This window comes from Dermacentor variabilis, chromosome 1 (genome assembly GCF_050947875.1).
Source record: "Dermacentor variabilis isolate Ectoservices chromosome 1, ASM5094787v1, whole genome shotgun sequence".
Taxonomy (NCBI): Eukaryota; Metazoa; Arthropoda; class Arachnida; order Ixodida; family Ixodidae; genus Dermacentor; species Dermacentor variabilis.
In genome coordinates this window covers 132338687-132360505 of record NC_134568.1, presented here as the reverse complement: position 1 = coordinate 132360505, position 21819 = coordinate 132338687, and the positions used below count along the sequence as shown (strand labels likewise).

General features: G+C 43.7%; 2 protein-coding genes across 3 annotated transcripts in view; one reads left to right on the top strand and one right to left on the bottom strand.

Moving 5' to 3' along the window:
• LOC142584757 (uncharacterized) overlaps nt 1–21748 on the top strand; it is a 152761-nt gene extending 131013 nt beyond the window's left edge. Inside the window, exons 43-50 of the mRNA XM_075694994.1 lie at nt 1858–2127; nt 2245–2304; nt 12033–12083; nt 12205–12264; nt 15286–15363; nt 15485–15550; nt 15749–15817; nt 21470–21748. Coding sequence (XP_075551109.1) covers nt 1858–2127; nt 2245–2304; nt 12033–12083; nt 12205–12264; nt 15286–15363; nt 15485–15550; nt 15749–15799 — 636 coding nt within the window. The 3' untranslated portion in view covers nt 15800–15817; nt 21470–21748. The remainder of the gene's footprint in view (nt 1–1857; nt 2128–2244; nt 2305–12032; nt 12084–12204; nt 12265–15285; nt 15364–15484; nt 15551–15748; nt 15818–21469) is intronic.
• The window catches only part of MED27 (mediator complex subunit 27), a 63826-nt gene continuing 61224 nt past the window's right edge, over nt 19218–21819 (bottom strand). The window contains exons 7-9 of one of the 2 annotated variants that reach the window (XR_012828933.1): nt 20380–20493; nt 20103–20180; nt 19426–19556 (exon numbers count right to left, since the gene is read on the bottom strand). Coding sequence is in view for 1 of the 2 variants with exons in the window: in XM_075695040.1 (XP_075551155.1) it covers nt 19422–19556; nt 20103–20180 (213 nt within the window). In the remaining variant the exon portion in view is untranslated. Of the gene's footprint in view, nt 19557–20102; nt 20181–20379; nt 20494–21819 lie in introns of both variants that reach the window. The other variant, XM_075695040.1, reaches the window with a different exon arrangement.

Genomic DNA, 21819 nt, shown 5'->3' with positions numbered 1-21819 from the left:
AACCATGTCAGATGGGCTGAAACCATGTCGCCCGATGCTGTCACTCTAGTAAGCATATGAAAAAAATTTAAGAAAACCAACTTAATTCAGTTTGAATACTAAGGAGTAGTGTTTATGCTATTCAAAAAGGGAATAGAAAAGAGGGGTTAGTAACATGCACAGCAAATAAAATGTCTTCGAAAAAAATTGCAAATCGAGTTGGACATCCTCAAATACGAATAAAAAGGAGATGCATAGAGAAGCAAATATTTTCGAATATGAGCTATTTCTATCAACTGATAGCAAGCTTAGTGGTCTGAGGCCCGAACTCTGTCACAATTGAGATTATCTCTCAACAGCTCTTAAGTCAACCTTAACCGTCCTGACATACTCTCAGCCCGCGTGTGATGCCTTGGTGTTGCGTTTCACTGCTTTAAAGAGTTTATTTTGGTTTGGATGAGGGACACCTGCATCTCGGCATCAGCCAACACTTTATTTTATTAAAATTTTTTTTTTAGCTTAAGCTCCTTCAAAACGGTGGCAGCACGCTTCCTTTCCTGTTCATCCTCAATGCGTAGGTCCTTTCCGTTCTTGTCCTTCTTCCGCCACTCGTTCGCCCCACGGACCATTCGAAGGATTCGAAGCATCTTCTTGGTCAGTTGCACAGTCCAAGTCTGATTTTTCGAACTCCCTAGGGGCCGCAAAAACGTCCGAAAAATCAACCAGCTGGAAAAAATAAATGCATGTCACTTACTGCCCTTAAGGGCTCAAACCGTCACAGGCACATTTGAAAATGCTCTGAAGGCCTGTCGGTATACGTATCAGGCATATCGGTGTTTGTACTGTAACAGGAGATGCCGGATACACGTGTATAATTAAGGAATACATACTGTGTCCCGTGGCAATAGCCCCTTCCCACTTTTGTTATGCTTCACTGCAATACTTTTGCGCATGCTTCACCAAATAACATTTCTGTAAAGAGGCAAAGCTGACTTTCAGAAACCGGCATCATGCAATGCGCCGTGCTTTCCAAGCTTCTAAGCCAATCACGAGGACCACAGAGGTGCAGTCGGTACCATTGCTGACAGCAGCGAATTCTTTCAATGAAAAACATGGCACCCAACGGCAAAAAGCTTAATAGCGAACGTTGAAGCAGCTAGGTCTAGCATTGCCCCAGTGGTGGCTACGGCTGCCAGCGGATCTGCGTGCGAGAGCGCCGAATCGAGGCGGCAAGGTCATCAAAACGGCAGTGGTGGTGGCTTTGATTAGTGCCGTTTGGGACCTGCGGTCACGGCGAAAAGTCTAGAAAATCGGACGGCGAAGGGTTCATGCGTCCTAAATTTCAGACGTTCTCATACGTTGACTCAATTTGGGTACGTGGTGGTGCCGCGAAGCCGTCCAAATTATCGGGCATCCCGAAAGTCGGTCGTTGATGGTACGCTGGAAACTCCTCCAGCCGACGACAGGGCATCAAAGATGATTCATTACGATTCCTGTCTGTTACTCGAGCCAGCATTACCGCAATTTTCGACCCTTTCAACAAAATTACCGCTAATTTTCCCTGATAAAGGTGCAAATTCCCTGAGTTTTTTCGGACTACTCAATATCCCTGAGAATTCCTGGTTTTCCTGGTTGGTAGACACCCTGTATATACAGATACATCACTTGCGAAGTTGTATGGGCCGCTTTTCCCCTATGTTGTCCCTGGTGTCAGTTTTTGTTGGCTTCTTATGATATGACTAATAAAAATTGGGCCCCTCGGTTAACCATGTTTCTTCTCGTTCTTTAGAATGGGAGAAGCATACAAGGCACATTTTAACAGATTAAACAGCTTAATGCTGGCAAATACTCAATTTTTGTTAACAAATTCATGTGCAGGCAACAGCAGAAAGTGATAGCCAATCCAGTTTTGGGGAATATGAAGACTGTGAGCAATGTGATGCAGATGAACAAAGCGCCAAAGATGAAGTAGGAACATACATAGACAATGAGCAAGACAATGAGAAACTAGATGAAGATCAAGCCATAGAAAGTGATGACAGTGATGAAGAGCAGGAGGAACGGGAGCAAGATGTAGAAGATGAAAACATGGAAGAGGAAGGAGGCAATGAAGAAAACGCAGGAAAGAATGGAGAAGAAGAAATCGATGTAAGTAAAATAACATATGGCTTAATCTGTGAGAGTAAGCATCAAAGCTGCCTCTTTACACATTAAACAACCTAATTCTAAGAGATCACTAATTTTTGTTAACAAATCAATGTGCAGGAGAGACCAGTGCTTGAAAGCATACGAATGTTGTTACCCGTCTTCAACCAAGAAATAAATGTAAGTAGGAATAATGCACACTACTGTATTCTTTGGTGTATAAGGTACAGGGAGTATCCAAGTTGCTCCTGCAGCCCATATATCGTTTGCATGAGTTGGTAGTAATATGCCACGCAAACCACCAGCATGGTTGCAACATCGCTAGCTTGTCAGGTGGACCAGGGGCAATCACTTTTGGAGATGGTTTCACTTTCATAAGATTTTGCAAGACTTGGCACTGGACACGTCAAAGTAAATGGCCGACAGCCTCTTGGCACTATGCGAAGATGGCAAGCTTGGCACTGTGCCAAAAACACTGTCGGACGTATATACAGATGCATCACTTGTGAAGTTGTATGGAAATAACATGGCAGTGAAGGAAATGGCATGGCAGTGAAAATATTTCTGAAAGTGATCACGCAATACTGCCCCAGAGCTTTCAACTTTACTCATAGATTAAACAGTGGAAAAATTGCGTTTCCTTTACAGTGTGCTTATTTTGCTGATCAGAGGAACAGGTTAAGCTACATAAAACAAATTACAAGAAAAGGAAATATCACGTCTGTACAGCTGAACATACCAGTACTGCTTTCAAGCACGAAAGGCCGAAATATTGCACAGAACTAATCTGTATACAAGATGACATTGTCATTTCTGTTTAAAGTAAAATTCACATATCAAAGTACTATGTATAATGCACACGAATAATCTTTTTATCAGCCTTACCCCACACCAGCTGCCAATTTTTTTTTCTATCATTAATGCAATACAAATGTTCTATTAATGCCAGCTGAAATAACCAAGGATGGTATTCTCGGGTGGTCACTTGCAAAGATACTTTCACTTTTGCAAGATTATGGCACCGGTCGTGTTCGGCATCTGCGGGCCACAGCATCCTGCCACTGTGCCAACTATGCAAAGACAGCATGCTAGGAACGCTGAAATATCTAAAAAAGTGATCGTGCAAGGATACCACCGCAGTATAGTAGTACCAAAGTCTGCAAACAAAATAAATAAATAAAGCTGGGTAGAATTCCCGAAGCTTCATGTTTTTTTTTACCATTAGCTGATTGTTAATGAGAACCACAAGTTAGTATTTTCCTAATCAGAAAAATGCCTGGTTCATGTGAATTTTGTTTACAATTTTTGTTGAGGAAACTAAGTTTAGAATTGAATGTTCTACATAGCAATAAATCTTTTAAATGGTATAGGTTTTAAAATGACTTTTTATTAAGAATGCAAAACTTATTTTGTGAAATAAAAAAACATTCCAGAATTTGTTCAAACCAGATAAACTTAAGTCTACATATCAAATAAATACACTTTTCGGCAAAATTGAGGTATTTTTAAATGCGAAGCATTTCTTTTTCTGCCAGAGCCAAAGTCAAACACGAGGCCACCCAAGGTTTCAGAGTTTGTCTCCAATGAACATATACTCCCATGTGCCACTTGCGTGCCGCTATTGGCTCGCCACCTCCTTGCGGTTCACCACTACTCTTCGTGCCTCCTTGCTCCACTTGCTGGTACGGGTGTGCGCACCACAAATAGACAAGGCTTGGTTGCCCTATGAAAGGGCCAAGAAAATTCAGAATATACAAAATGTTCCCCATTCTATCAGTTCATGCAAAGCATTGCAAAAGTAAAAGTTCTAGCTCAAAAACTCCTTGAGCTATCTATCATAAGTCAAGTCAACCTTTGTGGCCAACGTGCCATAGAGTAATGCAGTTCTGCAATCTGGTGAAGCACAGGTACACATTGCAATTTAAAAAAATTATTTTGATAAATACTTTGCTGTTCTGGTAGCGCTCCCTGCAGTTTTGATGCTTTTACATTCTGGCTGGCTTGTGCTGCACATTGATAGGTAAATAGCTGGTATGTCCTAAAATTCCAGGAGCTGCTGCACGAGCTCTATTCTAAAAATGAGCTGGTCATAGCGTGAGACTCTGAGGAGCTTGGGTATCTCAGGGTGTTGTTTGCAATGATTTTGAAATAAGACATGACATTTCATGCTTGCAACATCAATGCTGGACCTGGCCAAGGCCCAGCATTGCAATCACAATCTGCTCCATAAAGCAAACTTGTGAACTTCAGAAATTTGCGGGCGCTAGTTGGAATCGGTTGGCGCAGGACAAGGTTAATTGGAGATCGCAGGGAGAGGCCTTCGTCCTGCAGTGGACATAAAACAGGCTGATGATGATGATAACTCATGAACCTTTAGTTATTTCATGCAGGTAATTTCTCATGCAGGTAATTACCATCTCTTCAAGAATACGACATGTGCTCTGAAGGGAAAGTTATTCAGTGAAATTTTGTTATTAGTAGCAGTACTTGAATAGCAAAATTTTCTAATTGAACGCAATTATTCAAGAAGAATGACCTTCAAATATAGAATCGAAGGCCAAATATTTCCAATTTCTAAACGAAGTGAAATATAAAGTGAAGTGAATCGGTTGGCAAAGACAAACAAGCTTTATAAAGGTTAGTGGCTTTTATAGCCTTTTATCTCGTGACATCACTGCAGCCACTGTCAATTAACAAGAGGTGTATTCGGTGAATCCAGCAAGATAAGCACGTGTCAGTAGCGCATGCTGATTCACAATTCTTCCCCCTTAAGGAGTGAAGCGGTCAGGGGGACCAGGGCTTCCATTTCAACCTACGCAATGTCACTTCAGCGCAGTGAGTCACTTGCATTTCGCTGGTAGCGCCCTCGGACTCGGCCTGCACATCTGACAGCATTTGAATGTTGGTGCCTACTTGAGACTGACCATCACTGCTGACCACCACTGCTGTAGCACCCTTGAGACCGAGTCTACCAACACATTTTGGCTCCCTTTAGCCAATGGTGCTTCCATAGGGGCCTCGGGTTTAACCGCTGCTCCTTTCACGCTGGTCCTCCTGGTCTTTAGCTGGTCAAGGTGGCAGCGATGTTGCTCCCCATCTGCAGTCTTTACCGTTGTCATGCGCGACACCCTTTGATGAACTCTACCACACCTGGTTTCCATTTGTCACCCGCTCCGTAGTTCTTTACTGAAAAGTCATTGCATAGCATTTGGCCGCCGTTGCATGCACCTGCAGAAGGGAAAGGTTATAACATGACGTTGTGCAATAAAGAGCGTGGCTGATATCCAAGAAGCATGGAAGCAGGGGTTTTCCCATTTGGAAAGGGAGCGTGCCGATAATGAGAAAGAATGTGGTCCAGCTTAGCTTACAAACTGCCGCGTATGTTCTTGTTTAATCCTTGTTTCACAGTCCTCACCGCTCTTTCTGCCAGACCATTAGACTACAGTTTGTAGGGAGCTGTCCATAAATGAGCGATGCCATTGCACTTCATAAATGCTCTGAACTCCTCGCGAATTGCGGCCCATTGTCCGTCACAAGAGTCCTTGGCAAACCGAACCGGATGAACATGGTTTGCAGTGCTTCAATTGTTTCTGCCGAACTGACAGTCTTCATTGCAGTAAACCCGATCCATTTCATATGTGAATCAACTGCAATCATTAACATGTGACCTTCCATAGGACCCGCAGAGTCGACATGGACCTTAGACCGTGGCTCCTTTGTGTCTAGCCACGGCAAGGGTTGTCGGACAGGGGGCATACTGCCCCATTCTATGTGTGTTGGACACACGTTGACCAACTTTTCAATGTCCCAATTGAGTCCTGGGTACCAGAAAAAAGAATGTGCCAGGTTCCTCATTGTCATTATCCCTTGATGTGTATCATGCAGCATACACAGCATTGGCTGCTGCGGATCCATTGGAATTACCGCTCAATGGCGCCAGTGCACAATTCCATGACTACACGTCAGTTCATCTTTCCTGTGCATGTGCACGTAATGGCTCCTGAGTAGCTTGCAAGTATCGTGGCCAGCCATTCTGAATGTAATCGCAGACTTGCGCGAGGTTGCTATCGTCAACAGTCATCAAGCCAAGTTACTCACCAACTGCGGACAGGTGTTGAGGTGATCAGTCAGAAGAGTGTGTCATTTCCTGCAGCCTTCGTGTTGTTATGCTCCTGCCACACAGGCAAACAGCTGAGTGTGTCTGCAGGAATAAAAATAATTTTGCTCAGCAATGAAAGAGTTCACCACTGGAACCCAATTGGTCAACCTTGCCTATTTAATCTGTGGTTTAGTACCGCGCCAACACTACACTACGATGCATCATTTTTCAAGATAAGTGGCTTACTTGGATCGTAGTACTTCCTCTAGCAGCCACTTTGTTGTTAGGAAAGCATTATCTTGTCTCGTTACCCACTGCCAGTGTGCATTCTTTCCGAGTAGTTCATGCAGTGGCTTCAGAACAGTAGCCAAGTTGCCTAGAAATGTGTGGTAGTAGGTCACAAAGCCCAAGAACGCCCATAGTTCCACAACACAGATTGGCTTTGCCATTTTTGCTATTGCAGCAGTGTTGTCTGTCTTAGGTAACAAACCATTCATACTTGTACCAATGCCCCATAAATTCAACTTCTGCTTGCAGTAACTTGCATTTCTACGGATCCAGCTTGACACTTTGTTGCCGGAAACGTCTGAAAACTTCATACAACGTCTCACAGTTGCCACGTTTTCCCGCGATTACCATGTCATCCAAATGAACTTGAATGCCCAGAATGCCTTGCAGGATGCCATCCATATGTCTAAGAAAAATTGCAGGAGCAGAGGCTACACCAAAAGGAAGTCGATTAAAGCAAAACAGGCCTTCAGAGTGTTACTGATTAATAACTTTGTTTCCTCGTCAAGCAGCAACTGACTGTAAGCATCTTTCAAGTCGATGGTGCTGAATGCTTCACCTCTGTTTAGGTTAGCAAAGATATCTTGTATTTTTGGCAATGGGTACTGCTGTGACACATGTAGCATTTGCACTCACCTTAAAATTGCCACACAATGAAATGGAACCATCCTTCTTGATAATCGGAAGAAGAGGCGTGGCCCGTCTGCACTGTCAACAGATGAGAGAATGCCATCCTTAACAAGTCTGTCTATTTCATTAGACAGCTGCTCCCGCATTGCATATGGCACAGAATGTGCTTTGCAGAACTGTGGCAGTGCATTTTCATGCAAGTGCAAATGGACTGCAGGACCATCAATGAGCTCTAGACCTGGCGTAAACAGATCTCTGAACTCCTCTAAGAGTGCACTAACCAAACACACTAACGCTGGCAGTGAAGCTCAACTTCTGCAGCATGGCAACACAACATTTCAATTTCTCCTAGCTCCTCTAATTTTGCGGTAAAGCATTCCCTAGATGGCGCCACAGAACTTAGTGTGAACCAAAATTTTAAATGTGGCCAGGTAAGGGGCACTTAAAGGGCCGCGTGGACACAAACTGAAAATGTCATGCCTAATCATTGTTTGCAAAGATTGTTCTTCACGTGCCTCAACTCTAAAGAAAGTGCCAAGATCAAAGTTATATATTAAAGGGGTCCTGAACCACCCCTTGGGCTTCGTCAAAAAACACAGTCTGCGAATAGCATACACTGCTGTGGACATCTCAGCCAAGTTTTGCAGTCGTGTGGCATGTGGAGCTTGCAAGCACAGCGCAAAGTCACCTTTTTCTGAAACACTTTCTTTTCAACAGAAGCCTGCTCCTCAGTCTTTTCTGAACGCTTTATTTCGTAATATAGCTGATTCACATATGCAGTTGCTATTGGCCAATAGCTGGCATCAATCAAGAAGAGTGATTGGATAAGTGCACTTTTTCCTACTGTTACTGTGTATATTTACCGACGCAGTTTAATAAACAGGCTGAAGTAAGTGAACATCTGCTTTCCGATTTCAATAATAATTGCATACTTCCAGAAGAAGCCACTTATCATCTGCTCAGGTTTGGCCATGGCCGCCCGCATAGGAATTAAACTTTGGTTACCCCGCCTATCAGTGTCGTAGCTGTCGGCTCTTGCTAATTTCAACTAGATAGTTTTGAACAATCAACTAGCCTACAACCACGTGAAACTTAAGGTCAGACCATATGCACACTTGCCAGCGTGTGCTCACTCCTGGCCGCTCCTGGTTATATGTCTTGGCAGACTTCGTTTCGTATTGAGCTATTGGTAGTGCTTCAAAATGAGCAAGTTGGATGTGGCTACTATCTATCAGTCAAGCTGGTGCAGGACAAAGCCAGTCCACACCACGGAGCATGGCCAGACTGTAGCATATGAGCATTAGCACGCACTCAAGCCCTGTCATCCACAAAGCAAACGCTTTGCATACGCACTGCACATGCATGTAGCTAGAGTCTGCTACATAACGTAGATACAGTGGCCGCTGCGGTGTGCCGTGACGAGTCCGCTGACTGAGCGCACTGTGGCTCGCCGAGGACAACCGCATTTGGCGCATTGTAGGCACCAAAATCGGAATTAGTGGCCTGTACTCAACATCTAAAATCAAATTTTAACTGCACACCACAGTGACGTTCATTAGGCTGAGCGTTGTGGGCATACCTCACTCTGCCATAGCTTTCGCAGTGCAAATCATTGAAGAAGGAGCAGAAGCACCGTGAACGGTATGTTTGACTGCCAATAACTCCGCTTCTGCTGAATGCACTGAAGTACTTTTTGCGGGAAAGTTTCTGAAATAGTCTATTTTAACTTCAAATGCATTTCTCGACTTCCACGAAAAGTGGTTGACCTGAAACACTTTTTGAACATAGAAAGCATCGCCGATCTGTCATAGAGGCTGCTGTGAATGTGTCAGCCAAATATTACTGCATTACATGCAGCAGGGAATTTACGATGTTGTGGCAAAAACAGCCAGAAGTCGCTTACTCTCACTTCTGCAGTGCCACCATGCAGCTTCACCGAAGGCAGCTGGACCCATTAGCGCTACTGGCTGATTTCGTGATCACGAGAGCATTCTCAGTAATGCATAATTGCTAATTTTGAGTTAAATAACTGAAAAATATATATGTCTGTGATTTCAAATACAGAAAAATAATTTAATTTTTGCACTGCATGTAGCTGTGTCAGCTGCATGTGGCCTCCAAGATGGCAGCGGTGTGCTGTTTACGCGTTACAGTTGGCATCTAGCAACCCTTGCAAAAAGGACTCTCGCCCACCATGCCTCATCGAAACGAAGTGTGACTTCCTAATTCGCCATGGTTGTCTTGAGTGTATGCCAGTCTGGCGGAAGCCCCGCAGTGTTTACAGGCCCCTTTTGTGTGTGTGACTTTAGAGGGACCCTTTCCTCGAACTATCAAGCTCTGCAGGAGAACTTCCGCGAACCAGCAACGCGCGAAAGAGAAGGGTTCAGCTGTCTACTATTCCCAGGACCGCGGACTGCCACCTGCAGAGGCATGCTCGCGAATATGTGAACTTGGAAAATGGATCAGTCGCCCTTCCGCAACTAGACACCCTTTCCGCGAACCAATGTTGCCTAGAAGAAAGGAAAAAGAGTCTACATTCCCAGACCTGCGTCTTGGTATATCCGGAGGCGGGATGCTCATTCCTTGCTGCAGGCTTGGTATCTACGGTGGCGGGACGCCCTTTCCGCGCACCAACATTGCCTAGAAGAAAGGAAAAAGCGTCTACATTCCCAGACCTGCGGCTTGGTATATCCGGAGGGGGGACACTCATTCCTTGCTGTAGGCTTGGTATCTACGGTGGCGGGACGCCCTTTCTGTGAACCAACGTTGCCTAGAAGAAAGGAAAAAGTGTCTACATTCCCAGACCTGCGGCTTGGTATATCCGGACACGGGACGCTCATTCCTTGCTGCAGGCTTGGTATCTACAGTGGCGGGATGCCCTTTCTGCGAACCAACATTGCCTAGAAGAAAGGAAAAAGCGTCTACATTCCCAGACCTGCGGCTTGGTATATCCGGACATGATACGCTCATTCCTTGCTGCAGGCTTGGTATCTACAGTGGCGGGATGCCCTTTCTGCGAACCAACATTGCCTAGAAGAAAGGAAAAAGCGTCTACATTCCCAGACCTGCGGCTTGGTATATCCGGAGGCGGGACGCTCATTCCTTGCTGCAGGCTTGGTATCTACAGTGGCGGGACGCCCTTTCCGCGCACCAACATTGCCTAGAAGAAAGGAAAAAGTGTCTACATTCCCAGACCTGCGGCTTGGTATATCCGGAGGGGGGACACTCATTCCTTGCTGTAGGCTTGGTATCTACGGTGGCGGGACGCCCTTTCTGTGAACCAACGTTGCCTAGAAGAAAGGAAAAAGTGTCTACATTCCCAGACCTGCGGCTTGGTATATCCGGACACGGGACGCTCATTCCTTGCTGCAGGCTTGGTATCTACAGTGGCGGGATGCCCTTTCTGCGAACCAACATTGCCTAGAAGAAAGGAAAAAGCGTCTACATTCCCAGACCTGCGGCTTGGTATATCCGGAGGCGGGACGCTCATTCCTTGCTACAGGCTTGGTATCTATGGTGGCGGGACGCCCTTTCGCAAACCAACATTGCCTAGAAGAAAGGAAAAACGTCTACGGACCTGCGGCTTGGTATATATGGAAGCGGGACGCCCATCTACAAACCAGACTCTGTGCCTGTCACGTGACGTCGACGGGAGCAAGATCCCTCCCACGATTGTAGAGAGCCTATTTAAGGGGCGCCAAAATGTACTTTTCATCACTTCATTCTCTTCTCATCATCTTTCACCAACCTTTGAATAAACCGTGCAAGTTTCGCACTAGAAATCGCCTCGTTCTTGCCTGGTCACCATGGTCTACCGGATGCCTGCAGCCCGCCGACAACGCCACGATACCCAATAGTAATGTCGGTCGAGCTTCGATAAACAAGTGTCGCTACAACTCGGCAGCAGTACGATACGCTACCCTGGAGTATGCAACAGCACTCTACCGCGGCTGCCATGGGGTGCCGCAATGAGAGCCCTTTCATTGCCACGACACTCAACTTTTGGCCGGGGCTTTACCCTTTTGGCTTCTCTGCTTTGTAGCTTACAGCATGCTAGCAGAGACGAAAAGAAAGAAAGCTAGGCATCGATGTGATAACTTTACTTATCATAGAAGGATCAAAAAAATGTTTTCAGCACAAGATTCGTGAGACAACATCCTTTAATAGTAAGGCTATTCTATGATTAGTTAGAAAGTTTCAGGTCCCCCCTTTATTCTGCTCCAAAAATTCATTTTCCACATTTGACAGCAGTAGCCCGTAGAAACGACATTGCTGTTTAACAGCAGACTAGACTGTCCAATGTGACTTATTAGCACGCATTACATGCGTCTTACCTTGACACTCATTAAAAGTAAAACAAATTTCTAAAGCAGTTTCATATTTTCTGAGATGCAGAAATAAACCAAAATAAAGAATGAATACTTATAAATTTTAGCTATGCATCTGAAAGAGTAACAAATAGCATGCTGTGCTTACACCCATAGCACCCAACAATTTTTAAAATTATTTTTGCATTGAACTTCGGACCATGCAAGAACACAACTCGCCCTTTTTTCACACATTACATAATTAGTCCTGGCATATGCCCAATTTTTGCTAAAAAATCATTTTGCAGACAACATCATGCATTAAACAGCTTGGGATGGCCAATTTCGGAATGGGAAAATTGCCATCGATCTGATTGTGCCATAATGAAAGACACCCATACGAAGTACTCAGAAAGCAAAGTTCATAGTTGACAAGAATTTCATTCTGGTCTAGGAGTCAAATTCAGGAACATCATTAGGAGTCAAGGGGATAGCAGTTTTTCCTTTCAAGAAATCACCTATATGGCAAATTTTTGCAGAATTCTTTTTGAGCAACCAATATTTGTTAACAAACATATGTGCAGGTAAATGACCGATGGGAATGTCCATTCTTTCGGACTGAGGAAGAAAATAATGTGAGTATAAAACCACACCTTTTCTCTGATGCTTTCACAAAAGTCTGAAAGTAGTGTTCTCGCACAACAAACTACACGATGCTAGCAGTAGCTCAGTTTTTGTTAACAAACCCATGTGCAGGAGGCGCCAGTGAATTACTGCTGGTCAAGTGCAGCCCTTCGTGATGAACAAGGAAGCAATGTAAGTTGAACAGCACGCTATCATCTTCAATGCCTTCATATATAAACCCAAATTTGCCCTCTCGTGCATTAAAGGGACACCAATGAGAAAAATAAGTTCAGCTGTATTAGTAACCTGCCCTTCTAGAATACCAAGAAATTTTGCAATTTTGCTCAAAGAGCAAAACTGTCAAGCTATCGACAGTGATAACAAGGTTTAGCATAATGCCTGGACTCCTCGGACAGTGTTTGAACAATACATGGGAGTTACATGTTGGCACAACGCAGCCCGCAAGGCAACTTGTGCTCTGCAGAAGGAACAAAACCCTGCGGGTTACCAGGCATCTTACAACAGTGGCATGATGAGGAGCATTGCAAGTGGTGTTGAGAACATCGCAGCTCGATGGTGCATGAGATAAGAGTACAGTATACCATTTTCATTAGTCAGCACCCAGTCAAATATTTGATACCATTAACTTAATATTTACTGCCCGTTCTACTCGGAGCAGTGCACACACACAGCAGCTCGGCAGGAACACTAGCGTGCTTATAGTGTCAAGCGCACAACACTCATACCAGTAGTAGAAGGTACAGCAGTGCCCTGGCTCTGCCAATGAGGCATTGAGTGCAGCAGTGATGGTGCACTTGCTTTTCATTGTTTATGCAGCTAAATGTACTCTGGATCTCTGGAGACCCTCTAACTATGCGAGGTTCACATGCAGCATCGAGCAGGACAGCCGACATCGGTGGCGGGAGCGCCAACGGTGTGAATGCACCTGGAGTGTCCATTTAATTGCTGTTCCAATAAAAAGCCACTGTTATTGTGAGAGAAAGCTTGGTGAGCCAGAAAAGATGCAGAAATGAAAGACTGGGGACACTACCTTACGTTTCCACAACAGCGAGCCTTGACAACTATTTTGACAGTGTCTGCTTGGGCCTAGTAAACTTTTTATGTGCAAGTATAGACTACATTGTATTCTAAAGGAGCCAAGGAGTGAACCAGGGCGTCTACCAATCCGGAAAACCAGGAAAACTGGGAATTCTCAGGGATATTGAACAGTCTAGAAATACTCAGAGAAAACTTGGGGAATTTGTGCTTCTATCAGGGAAAATTAGCTGTCATTTTATTGAGAGGGAACGAAAGTCGCCCTAATGCTGGCTCGAGTAAATGAGAGGTATGTCGTAACAAATTGTCCTTGACGCCGTGTCGTCAGCTGGAAGTGTTGCCAGTGTACAGCCAATGACCGATTTTCCGGATGCCCGATTTTCGGGGCATGCCCGATAATGTGGATGGCTTCGCGGCACCACCACGTACCCCATAGAGTCAATGTACAAGAACGTCTGAAATTTCAGACGCAAGAACCCTTCGCCGTCCGATTTTCCAGATTTTGCCACGACCGCAGGTCCGAAATGGCATTAATCAAAGCCAACACCGCTTTTTTGATTTTCTCACCGCCTCGAACTGGCGCTCTTGCACGCAGATCCGCTGGCAGCCGTAGCCACCACTGCGGCAACGCGAGGCCTAGCTGCTTCGACGTTCGTTATTAATGTTCTTGCCATTCGGTGCCATGTTTTTCATTGAAAGAATTCGCCACTGTTAGCAATGGCACCGACTCTACCTCTGTAATCCTCGCAATTGGCTTCGAAGCTTAGAAAGCACGGCGCGTTGCATAATGTCGGTTTCTGAAAGGCAGCTTCGCCTCAGCACAGCAGTGTTACGCGGTGAAATATACGTAAAGTATTGCGGTGAAGCTTAACAATCATGGGAAGTGGCAACTGTCACAAAACGCAGTACGTATTCCCTAATTATATACGGGCGCACCCGCCGTCGCCTATCACAGTACGAGCAACAATGTGCCTAATAAGCGTATGGGCAGGCTTTCAGAGCTTTTTTGGGCGTGCCTGTGGCGATTTGAGCCCTTAAGGGCAGTAAAAGACATGCATTCATTTTTTCGGACTGCCAGATTTTTCGTAAATTTTTGTGGCCCCTGGGGAGTACGAAAAATCGGATGTTGGCTGTACAACTGACCAAGAGGATGCTTCAAATGGTAAGTGGGCCGAACGCGCAGCGGAACGAGGACAAGAACAGAAAAGACTCTCGCATTGAGGAATGATTGGGAAAAGAACTCTGCCGCCTCCTCTATGAAGCAGCTTGAGCTCAAAAACGCAAGGTGTTGGCTGACGCCGTGATGCAGGTGACCCTCATCCAAACCAAAATAAACTCTTTGACCCTCATCCTGTGACCCTCATCCAAACCAAAATGCAACACTGAGGCATTGCGTGCAGGCTGAGAGTATGTTAGGGCAGTTGAGGTTGACTTTCCAGCTGCTAAGAGAATCTCACCTGTGACAAAGTTCGGGCCTAATACCAATGAGCTTGCTATAAGTTGATAGAAATAGCTCATTTTCAAAAACATTTGCTTATGTATGCATCTCTTTTTATTTGTATTTGAAAATGTTTGACTTGCTTTGCAATGGGCTTTACCATTCTTTCTTTCAGAGATATTTTATTAGCTGTGCATTTTATTAACCCCTCCCTTTTCTATTTTGAATAAAATAAACACGACTCCTTTCTATTCACACTGGATTAAGTCGTTTTTTTATTTTTTTAACATGCTTACTAGAGAGTGACAGCATTGGGCGACATGGCGTCTGCCATTTTTGACATAAAACAAAGTTCTGTGTCACTCAGGGAACTTTACCTGGAAAACTCACGGAATTTGAAAATGTCAACTTGGTAGACACTCTGTAAACATAGCAAGTTTCGAGAACATCTACAGGGGCACAATAGCCCAAATATGAGAAATACTTTGAAATCCATGATACCACACTGATGTGCTAGTGCTGTGGTTTCTACGTGCAATTAAAAAAGGCAAGTTTTTTTTTTTCTTCTAAACTACTTATTACGAAATTAACCAATATAGCATTTTTCTTTAAAAAAATACTTTATCAGACTGAACTGATTTATTCTACAGTGTTCTTTTAAACTAACTAATACCTAAAAATTTCCAAGCTTTCTTAAAAATTCTTAATCCTCTGTGCAGGTGGCAACACCATCGGAAGGTGAACATCACAGGCTGTTTTCATTCTTGCATGAAAAAAAAGAAGCAGAAGAAATGAATGTGAGTGATGTAACACAGTTTCATCTATAAATGCAACAACAAAAGTAGCGTCCAAGTTGCCATTTCATAAAGTAAGTAACAATATTGGCAGACACTCAGTTTTTGTGGAACTTACATGCAGGAGAAGGCACCACTGTGTGAAGAATGGGCAGGTACTTTCTTCATAGATGAACTACAGCCCAACAATGTAAGTGAAATTAGACTTCCTGACCTCTTATGATTTTACCCTGTCAAGATAAAAACAAACATAATAGTTTCGCTTCGTACTATAAACTACTTATTGTATGGGCACATGGTCAATTAAAAAAGAATTAAACTTTACGCAAAGCCCACACAGATAGAAAAATAAAGTAGTAGTATGTGACTGTTCTCATCTTATGTGCAGGTGGTAACAGCAGTGACCGATTTCGACCCACATTTGATGTTCCTCGACTAAGACGCAGAAGAAAGCAACGCAAGTGAAGACTGCTTAACCTTACATGGCTTCCTTTGCTGAGAACATGAGGAAAAGGGGTTAACCAAGTGGCCCAATTTTTATTCATATCATAAGAAGCCAACAAACAAAAGCACCAAGGACAACATAGAACAAATTACTTGTACTTACTAATTGAATTAAAGAAATGATAAATTAATAGCAATGAAAGTGGATTAAAAGATAACTTCGCATTACGTGTGCGATGCTCGCACATAATGCAAAGAGCATCGCACGCGTAATATGAAGACATGGGATCATTCCCCACCTGTGGCAAGTTGTTTTTTCATCCACTTTCATTGCCATCAATTTATCATTTCTTTAATTCAATTAGTAAGTACAAGTAATTCCCCCTATGTTGTCCTTGGTGTCCTTGTTTGTTAGCTTCTTATGATATAATTTGTTGAGAACAGGCATTCATGTGATACTTTTGTGCTGTTAAGTAAGTGACTTAACAAAAAAAAGCTGCCAAATATTGTGAATCATGCAGTATTATTCATAATGTAGGTCAGTCTTCAGATTTCATTTCAATAAGATCAGAAGATTCAGGGTTAAACATCTGCTAACTTGAATTTATCAGAAAAAAAAAGTCAGGATTTCTTGCCTTTGATGAATATGCGCAGGACCAATCTCTGCCGTTTTTTTTTTTTTTTTCTTATCTGAAGTTTATTCGCCATTTCTGCCATATTTCGTAGGGATAATCCACAAAATGAAATACGCAAAACGCACACTTTGGGTTGTGTGACAGTTCATGGTTGTGCTCATAGCTTGTTAACATATACATAAGGAATTAAAACATGGACCTATATGCCAAATTCTATGCAATGCATCCGAGAGCACATCTAAGTAGGGTTATTACTTATCTTTGGCTTTTACAACTGAGTCAAATTGGAATCGTCACTAAAATATTTTGCTCATTGATGAGCACAAGGCTGCCATGGCTGTAGAATCTGTTGCTAAAGCAGACCTGTTCTCTTGTTGGCAAAGTCCCCTCTAATGAAACAGTGACTTCAGGGTCAGGCTTTCCACTGGTGACGCCTGTAAGTGCATCACCAGCACTGCTACTTGTAAAGCACAACAGTTCTGCAGAATTATTTGCTGGCATGAAGTAGTATGTGATGCTATAAGGTCTGCCTTTCAATGGGTCATGTTGGAAGGAAAGCCACCGCTAGAATGAAGCGAACAATTCCTTTCCCATGCTGTTAAAAGAGAAATCTCCGATACTCGTAGCTTCAGCTAAATTTTGTCTTTGCCATAACGATGTTGCATCATGGCGCAGTTCAATTTGAAGCATATTTTACACAAAAGACTTTAGCAATATAATCTTAAAATTAAATTATGAAGGTTTGCGTGCCAAAATCATGATTATGAGGCACAGCGTAGTGGGGGACTCCAGATTAATTTTGACCACCTGGGGTTTCACGTGCAACTAATTGAAAGTACATGGGCATTCTTTCATTTTGCCCCCATCGAAATGTGGCCACCGTGGCCAGGATTTGATCCCACGACCTCATGCTTAGCAGCACAACACCAAAGCCACTAAGCAACCATGGCGGGTAAAAATATAATCTTATTATTGAAAGTAAGTCACTACTTTGCTCAACATTAAGCTGCTGCTCAAGGTGTGGCTGATGAAAATTGCCTGCCCTTGCAAGAGTCACTGAACTACAGTAAGACTCTGGTTTGGAGATTACAGTTGCCCTCTTTGTATACTTAACATCGCAATTCACAGGACAGCAGTGCTGGAATGTGTGCACCTGTGTCTTTCATCTACGTATTGTTCCTTGGGCGGTAGTGCAGTTACCCCTACAAGCCAACAGCTTTATTTTAGGGGAAATGGCTTAGTGGGAAGTCACTGGGGTTTTAAAACTGCTTCAAAGTGGCATAGGGAGTAAAAACATCTATACAAATTAGTTCTGCCTAAAAATGTATACCCCTGCAAATGATGAACATACACATACGTGAAAACATGCCCCCAAGGCTTCAGTTCACAATTCTAGGCCTGCCCAAACGTGGCAATTCAGCTCAGTTGGGAGTCTGTATGTGTTACCAACAATGGCTCAAGAGCTTTCTTCCACATAGTAATACGAATTCTGAGCCCATTATTTACTTTGAAGATTAGATTTTAGATATATATCTGCAATATGCTAAACTCACAAATATATATACAGTAAAACCTAGTTAAACCGTACCCGCTTAAACAGTAGTTTCATCTTAAAAGTAGTAAAGTCAAATCCCCGACTCAGGGGCCATTGAACATAATGTGTTTTGTATCCGCATAAACCGTACCAGTTTATTGCGTACGCATCAGTTAAAATGAAGCGTTTCAACTTTTCGTCGCGCAAACACGGCGGTGCGTCGTCTCCATTGGGTGGCCCGGCAGAACAAGCCCCAGAGATCGGAACAACGGCCTCCAAGCGCCCTGTGCGTTTGCGCATAGAGCCACATCAACATCATTTCCACGCTGTGCGTTATGACGTCGTGCAAGTGAGGACTCTCGTTATGCCGAAGCTCGGACAAAAAAGATGCCAGGTGCTCAGCATAGAAGAAAAATTAGACATCGTTCGTGCTATCGAATGTGACACGAAGAAGTCGGCGCTGGCACAGGACAGGGATCTGCTGTTGACTACGGTGTGTGGCATTTGGAATGCGAAGAAGTTGCTCGGCAGCGCTGCTGCGACCGCGAAGACATGTCAGCTATGAGGTTTGACTTTTCGCCATCGTTGCCTGTGTTGTTGCCGAAGTGTCGACTAGCGACAGTGGTGAGGACAACACGGAAAGCGACAGCATGGGTAATTCCGGCCCGACAGTAGCATAAGCTGCGCGTTACGTCATCCTCATGAATGCAATCGTCGCGACGAGTACAGGGGCGCGATAACGTAGCACTATTCTAAATGAAAAGCATTCCAAACTCCGGCACCCAGCATTGAAAAAGGCGCCCCGGGACTTCTGCAGCACTACTGTGCTCGTGCATGGAGAATATGTAACGCCAACGAGGAATCTGCCATGCGAATGTTTGCAGAGAAGAGGGGGCTGGCTGAAAAGCTGGCACGCAGCTTCAGTAAGTTTGAGGCCGCTGTCGTTGTGCTAGGCCCCCCGCGGCATCAAACAAAAATAACAGTTTTGTCGCACGAAGTGAATAAATACTGCATGTTTTTTCCCCCTTTCACCACACTCTCTCCGAGTTCCGTTTTCGACAGGCAAGTGGGCGATCTCGTGCTATTTAGGTTAAACAGTACTACCGTTTAGTACATACTTTTTACGAGCTCCGGCAAACTACGGTTTAACGAGGTTTCACTGTATCTGCATTTCATGAAAGCAAACCAGATCAAACAGCACCACAACGAGCATGGTAAGGAGAAAGAGAAAAAGGCAAGGCTCATAAGGACATGTGCGCACACGTGTGTGCAAGTTCTTTATTACATGTATATAGAGATGATCCGATGGATCAGCAATGGCAAGTTCTCTCAATCTGATTGAATTTAACAAGTGCTCAGCACATGCTTAATCTTCTGGCAACGCTGCACTAAAGCAGCCAACTCAATTCAGATGAACTCTCAAGACATGACGTGGTCCAAAGGAATGCTCACGGCCTGCAAGTTTCATGGTAAACATCCAAATTGCGTAGGTCCCTCCATGTTGGTGGCATGTTGTGCTGGAGTCGTGTGCCACACCTCCGACATGGCGCTGAGAACAGGTGCAGGTAACTGTGGAGCCACGTCTGTTACAAACGAATAAAAGGAAAAGCTTATTTATATCTCAATAGGGAACGTCTGTAAAAGTGAAGTAATTTTGAAACCGGGAAAGTGTTATTCAGGGGGAGGAAACACACTATAATAATTTAAGCAAGACATTGCATGTCCAGACAGGCATATACATAACTTGTTTTGCACATCAAATAAGCAGACCCCTAAAAACAAGTTCAGCCTCTTCTCTGACAAGATACATGCAGGTTTCTTTGCAAGAGTAGGTTTTTGGGACAGCTGATGATGCATATTTGAGTACAGTGAAGCGTGATAGATGGGACAAAGGCGAGACAGATGGGACAAGCGCTTGCCCCCGTCTGTCTCGCCTTCACTTTTTCTTCTTTATCGCACTTTATCGTACTCAGATTTTGTGGAGAGAAATTTCCCAAACTTGCACAGCAATGAAGAGAATACTTTGAACAATGTTCCAAATAGGACCAGCACCCCTAGAAGACCCCTATAGCCCCTGTTCATAAATGGCCTATGCCCTGTATAGTCCAAGTGGTACCAGTCACACTCACCAGGAATGATTTAACAGCCAAGTCAGGAAGTTGTGGAGAAAAGAAATGAAGCATTGCTGCATTTGCATGATCTGTCACCTGAAAAAAAAAGGGAGAGAATACATAAGAACAGAAGTCGTGATGCAAGCAAGGCACGATAGCAGTAAAGTAAGCTTGTAAAAACAAAAGTTGAAACTGAGCTAGCTTAGGATCAATCTAACTTAGTCATTTGGAAATGTGAAAGCAAGCCATCCACATCAAACTTGCTTACTTAACCCTTTCAGTGTAACTGACTTACCGGCACATTTCTGCATTACTGCCTCACCATGTCACTGGCATACCCGTATGTTCTCCACTCTTTCATGAGGACCATACTAAGAGTGCATCCGCCATTATCCATGTCACTTGTTCCCTTCTGAATAACCAAAAATATACCGCTGTGTTCATTTTATATCTGAGAAAAAAAACGACACTGAACACGTGGCCCCTTTGAAAAACCTGACAACCAAAAAGGTTAATCACAAATTGCTTCATATCTCAGTAGGATAGTATTAAAATTCTCACGTAAGCACATGATGCCAAGCATTACCAGGTGATATCAAAATGCAGCAATATTAGAGTTGCTGTGTGCTATGATCAGAAATAAAATGAGGACAGCATTGCAAATTGAAGCCAGGTACATAGGTGAGAAGTAAGTTCACTAAATCCTGTAGCTGCAAGCTTTTGGGGCCTGGTTGGCAGGATGGAGCCAAGCCAACAAGACAGCAGCCATAGCAAAACTAGCCTAAGTAACCAGTAAAGCATGCCGAAAAATGTTCCCAAGACAAGCGAAAAGCTTCATTACCCAAGTGATGCAGATCATTACAATTATAAACAAATGCTGCACTAGAAATATCCATGCATGTTTGGCAACATAGTTGGATCTCTTCAAGCTGCTTTCAAGGTTGCCACACGATCACCAAAGATTGTGTCTAGCACAGACATGTTTTTCACCCTTCCTCTGTGCCTGTAGAACATGGTGCCAGTTTCTTCTTTTTTTTTTGTCTCGCTACCACTGCACCCGTCTGTCACTTATGCATCATATTTATAATTGATCATGCCAGTGCAGTGCAATTTCCAAGCCTCTCACCAGAGGGGAGGGACAGGTGATGGCATGTAATTTATTGTTGTCTTTTCCAACTCGCTGAGCCAATGTATTCTACTATGCAACAAATACTACAAACCTCAGGGACAAAAATGCTTGATGGGCATAAGCTACCACAAGTGCGAACACGAATCTCCCAATACAGTTCAATATGCAGTCAACAAATATCTGTATGTACTGGTTTTAAATAACGTCATTGTTCTTACTGCATTTCTGGAAAAAAAATACTTTCTTTTTTTTTCAGGATGACAGTGTGACTGGCAAATTATGTCCATGATAAAAATGCCACCTCTTCATCCTTCCCAACCTGCATTCCATCCCACATAACTCATACATGTGAAGCAGCATAAGTAGCCTTTGCGATGCGCACGAAAAGAAGAAGATAATAGGCTTTGGTCCAAATCATCCTGTCAGGAGTTTTGCAGAGAATGAAATCTGTCATTTTTCTCTTTATTAGTTATCAATACTTTGTCATATTGTGATATGTTCTCTGCTTCAAATAAATAATTTTAATTTAAAACGACTGATGACCCTACCTTGTTACAGTGTAAATAGAGGTGCAGCCTCCACCACACTTCACCCAAATATGACTTA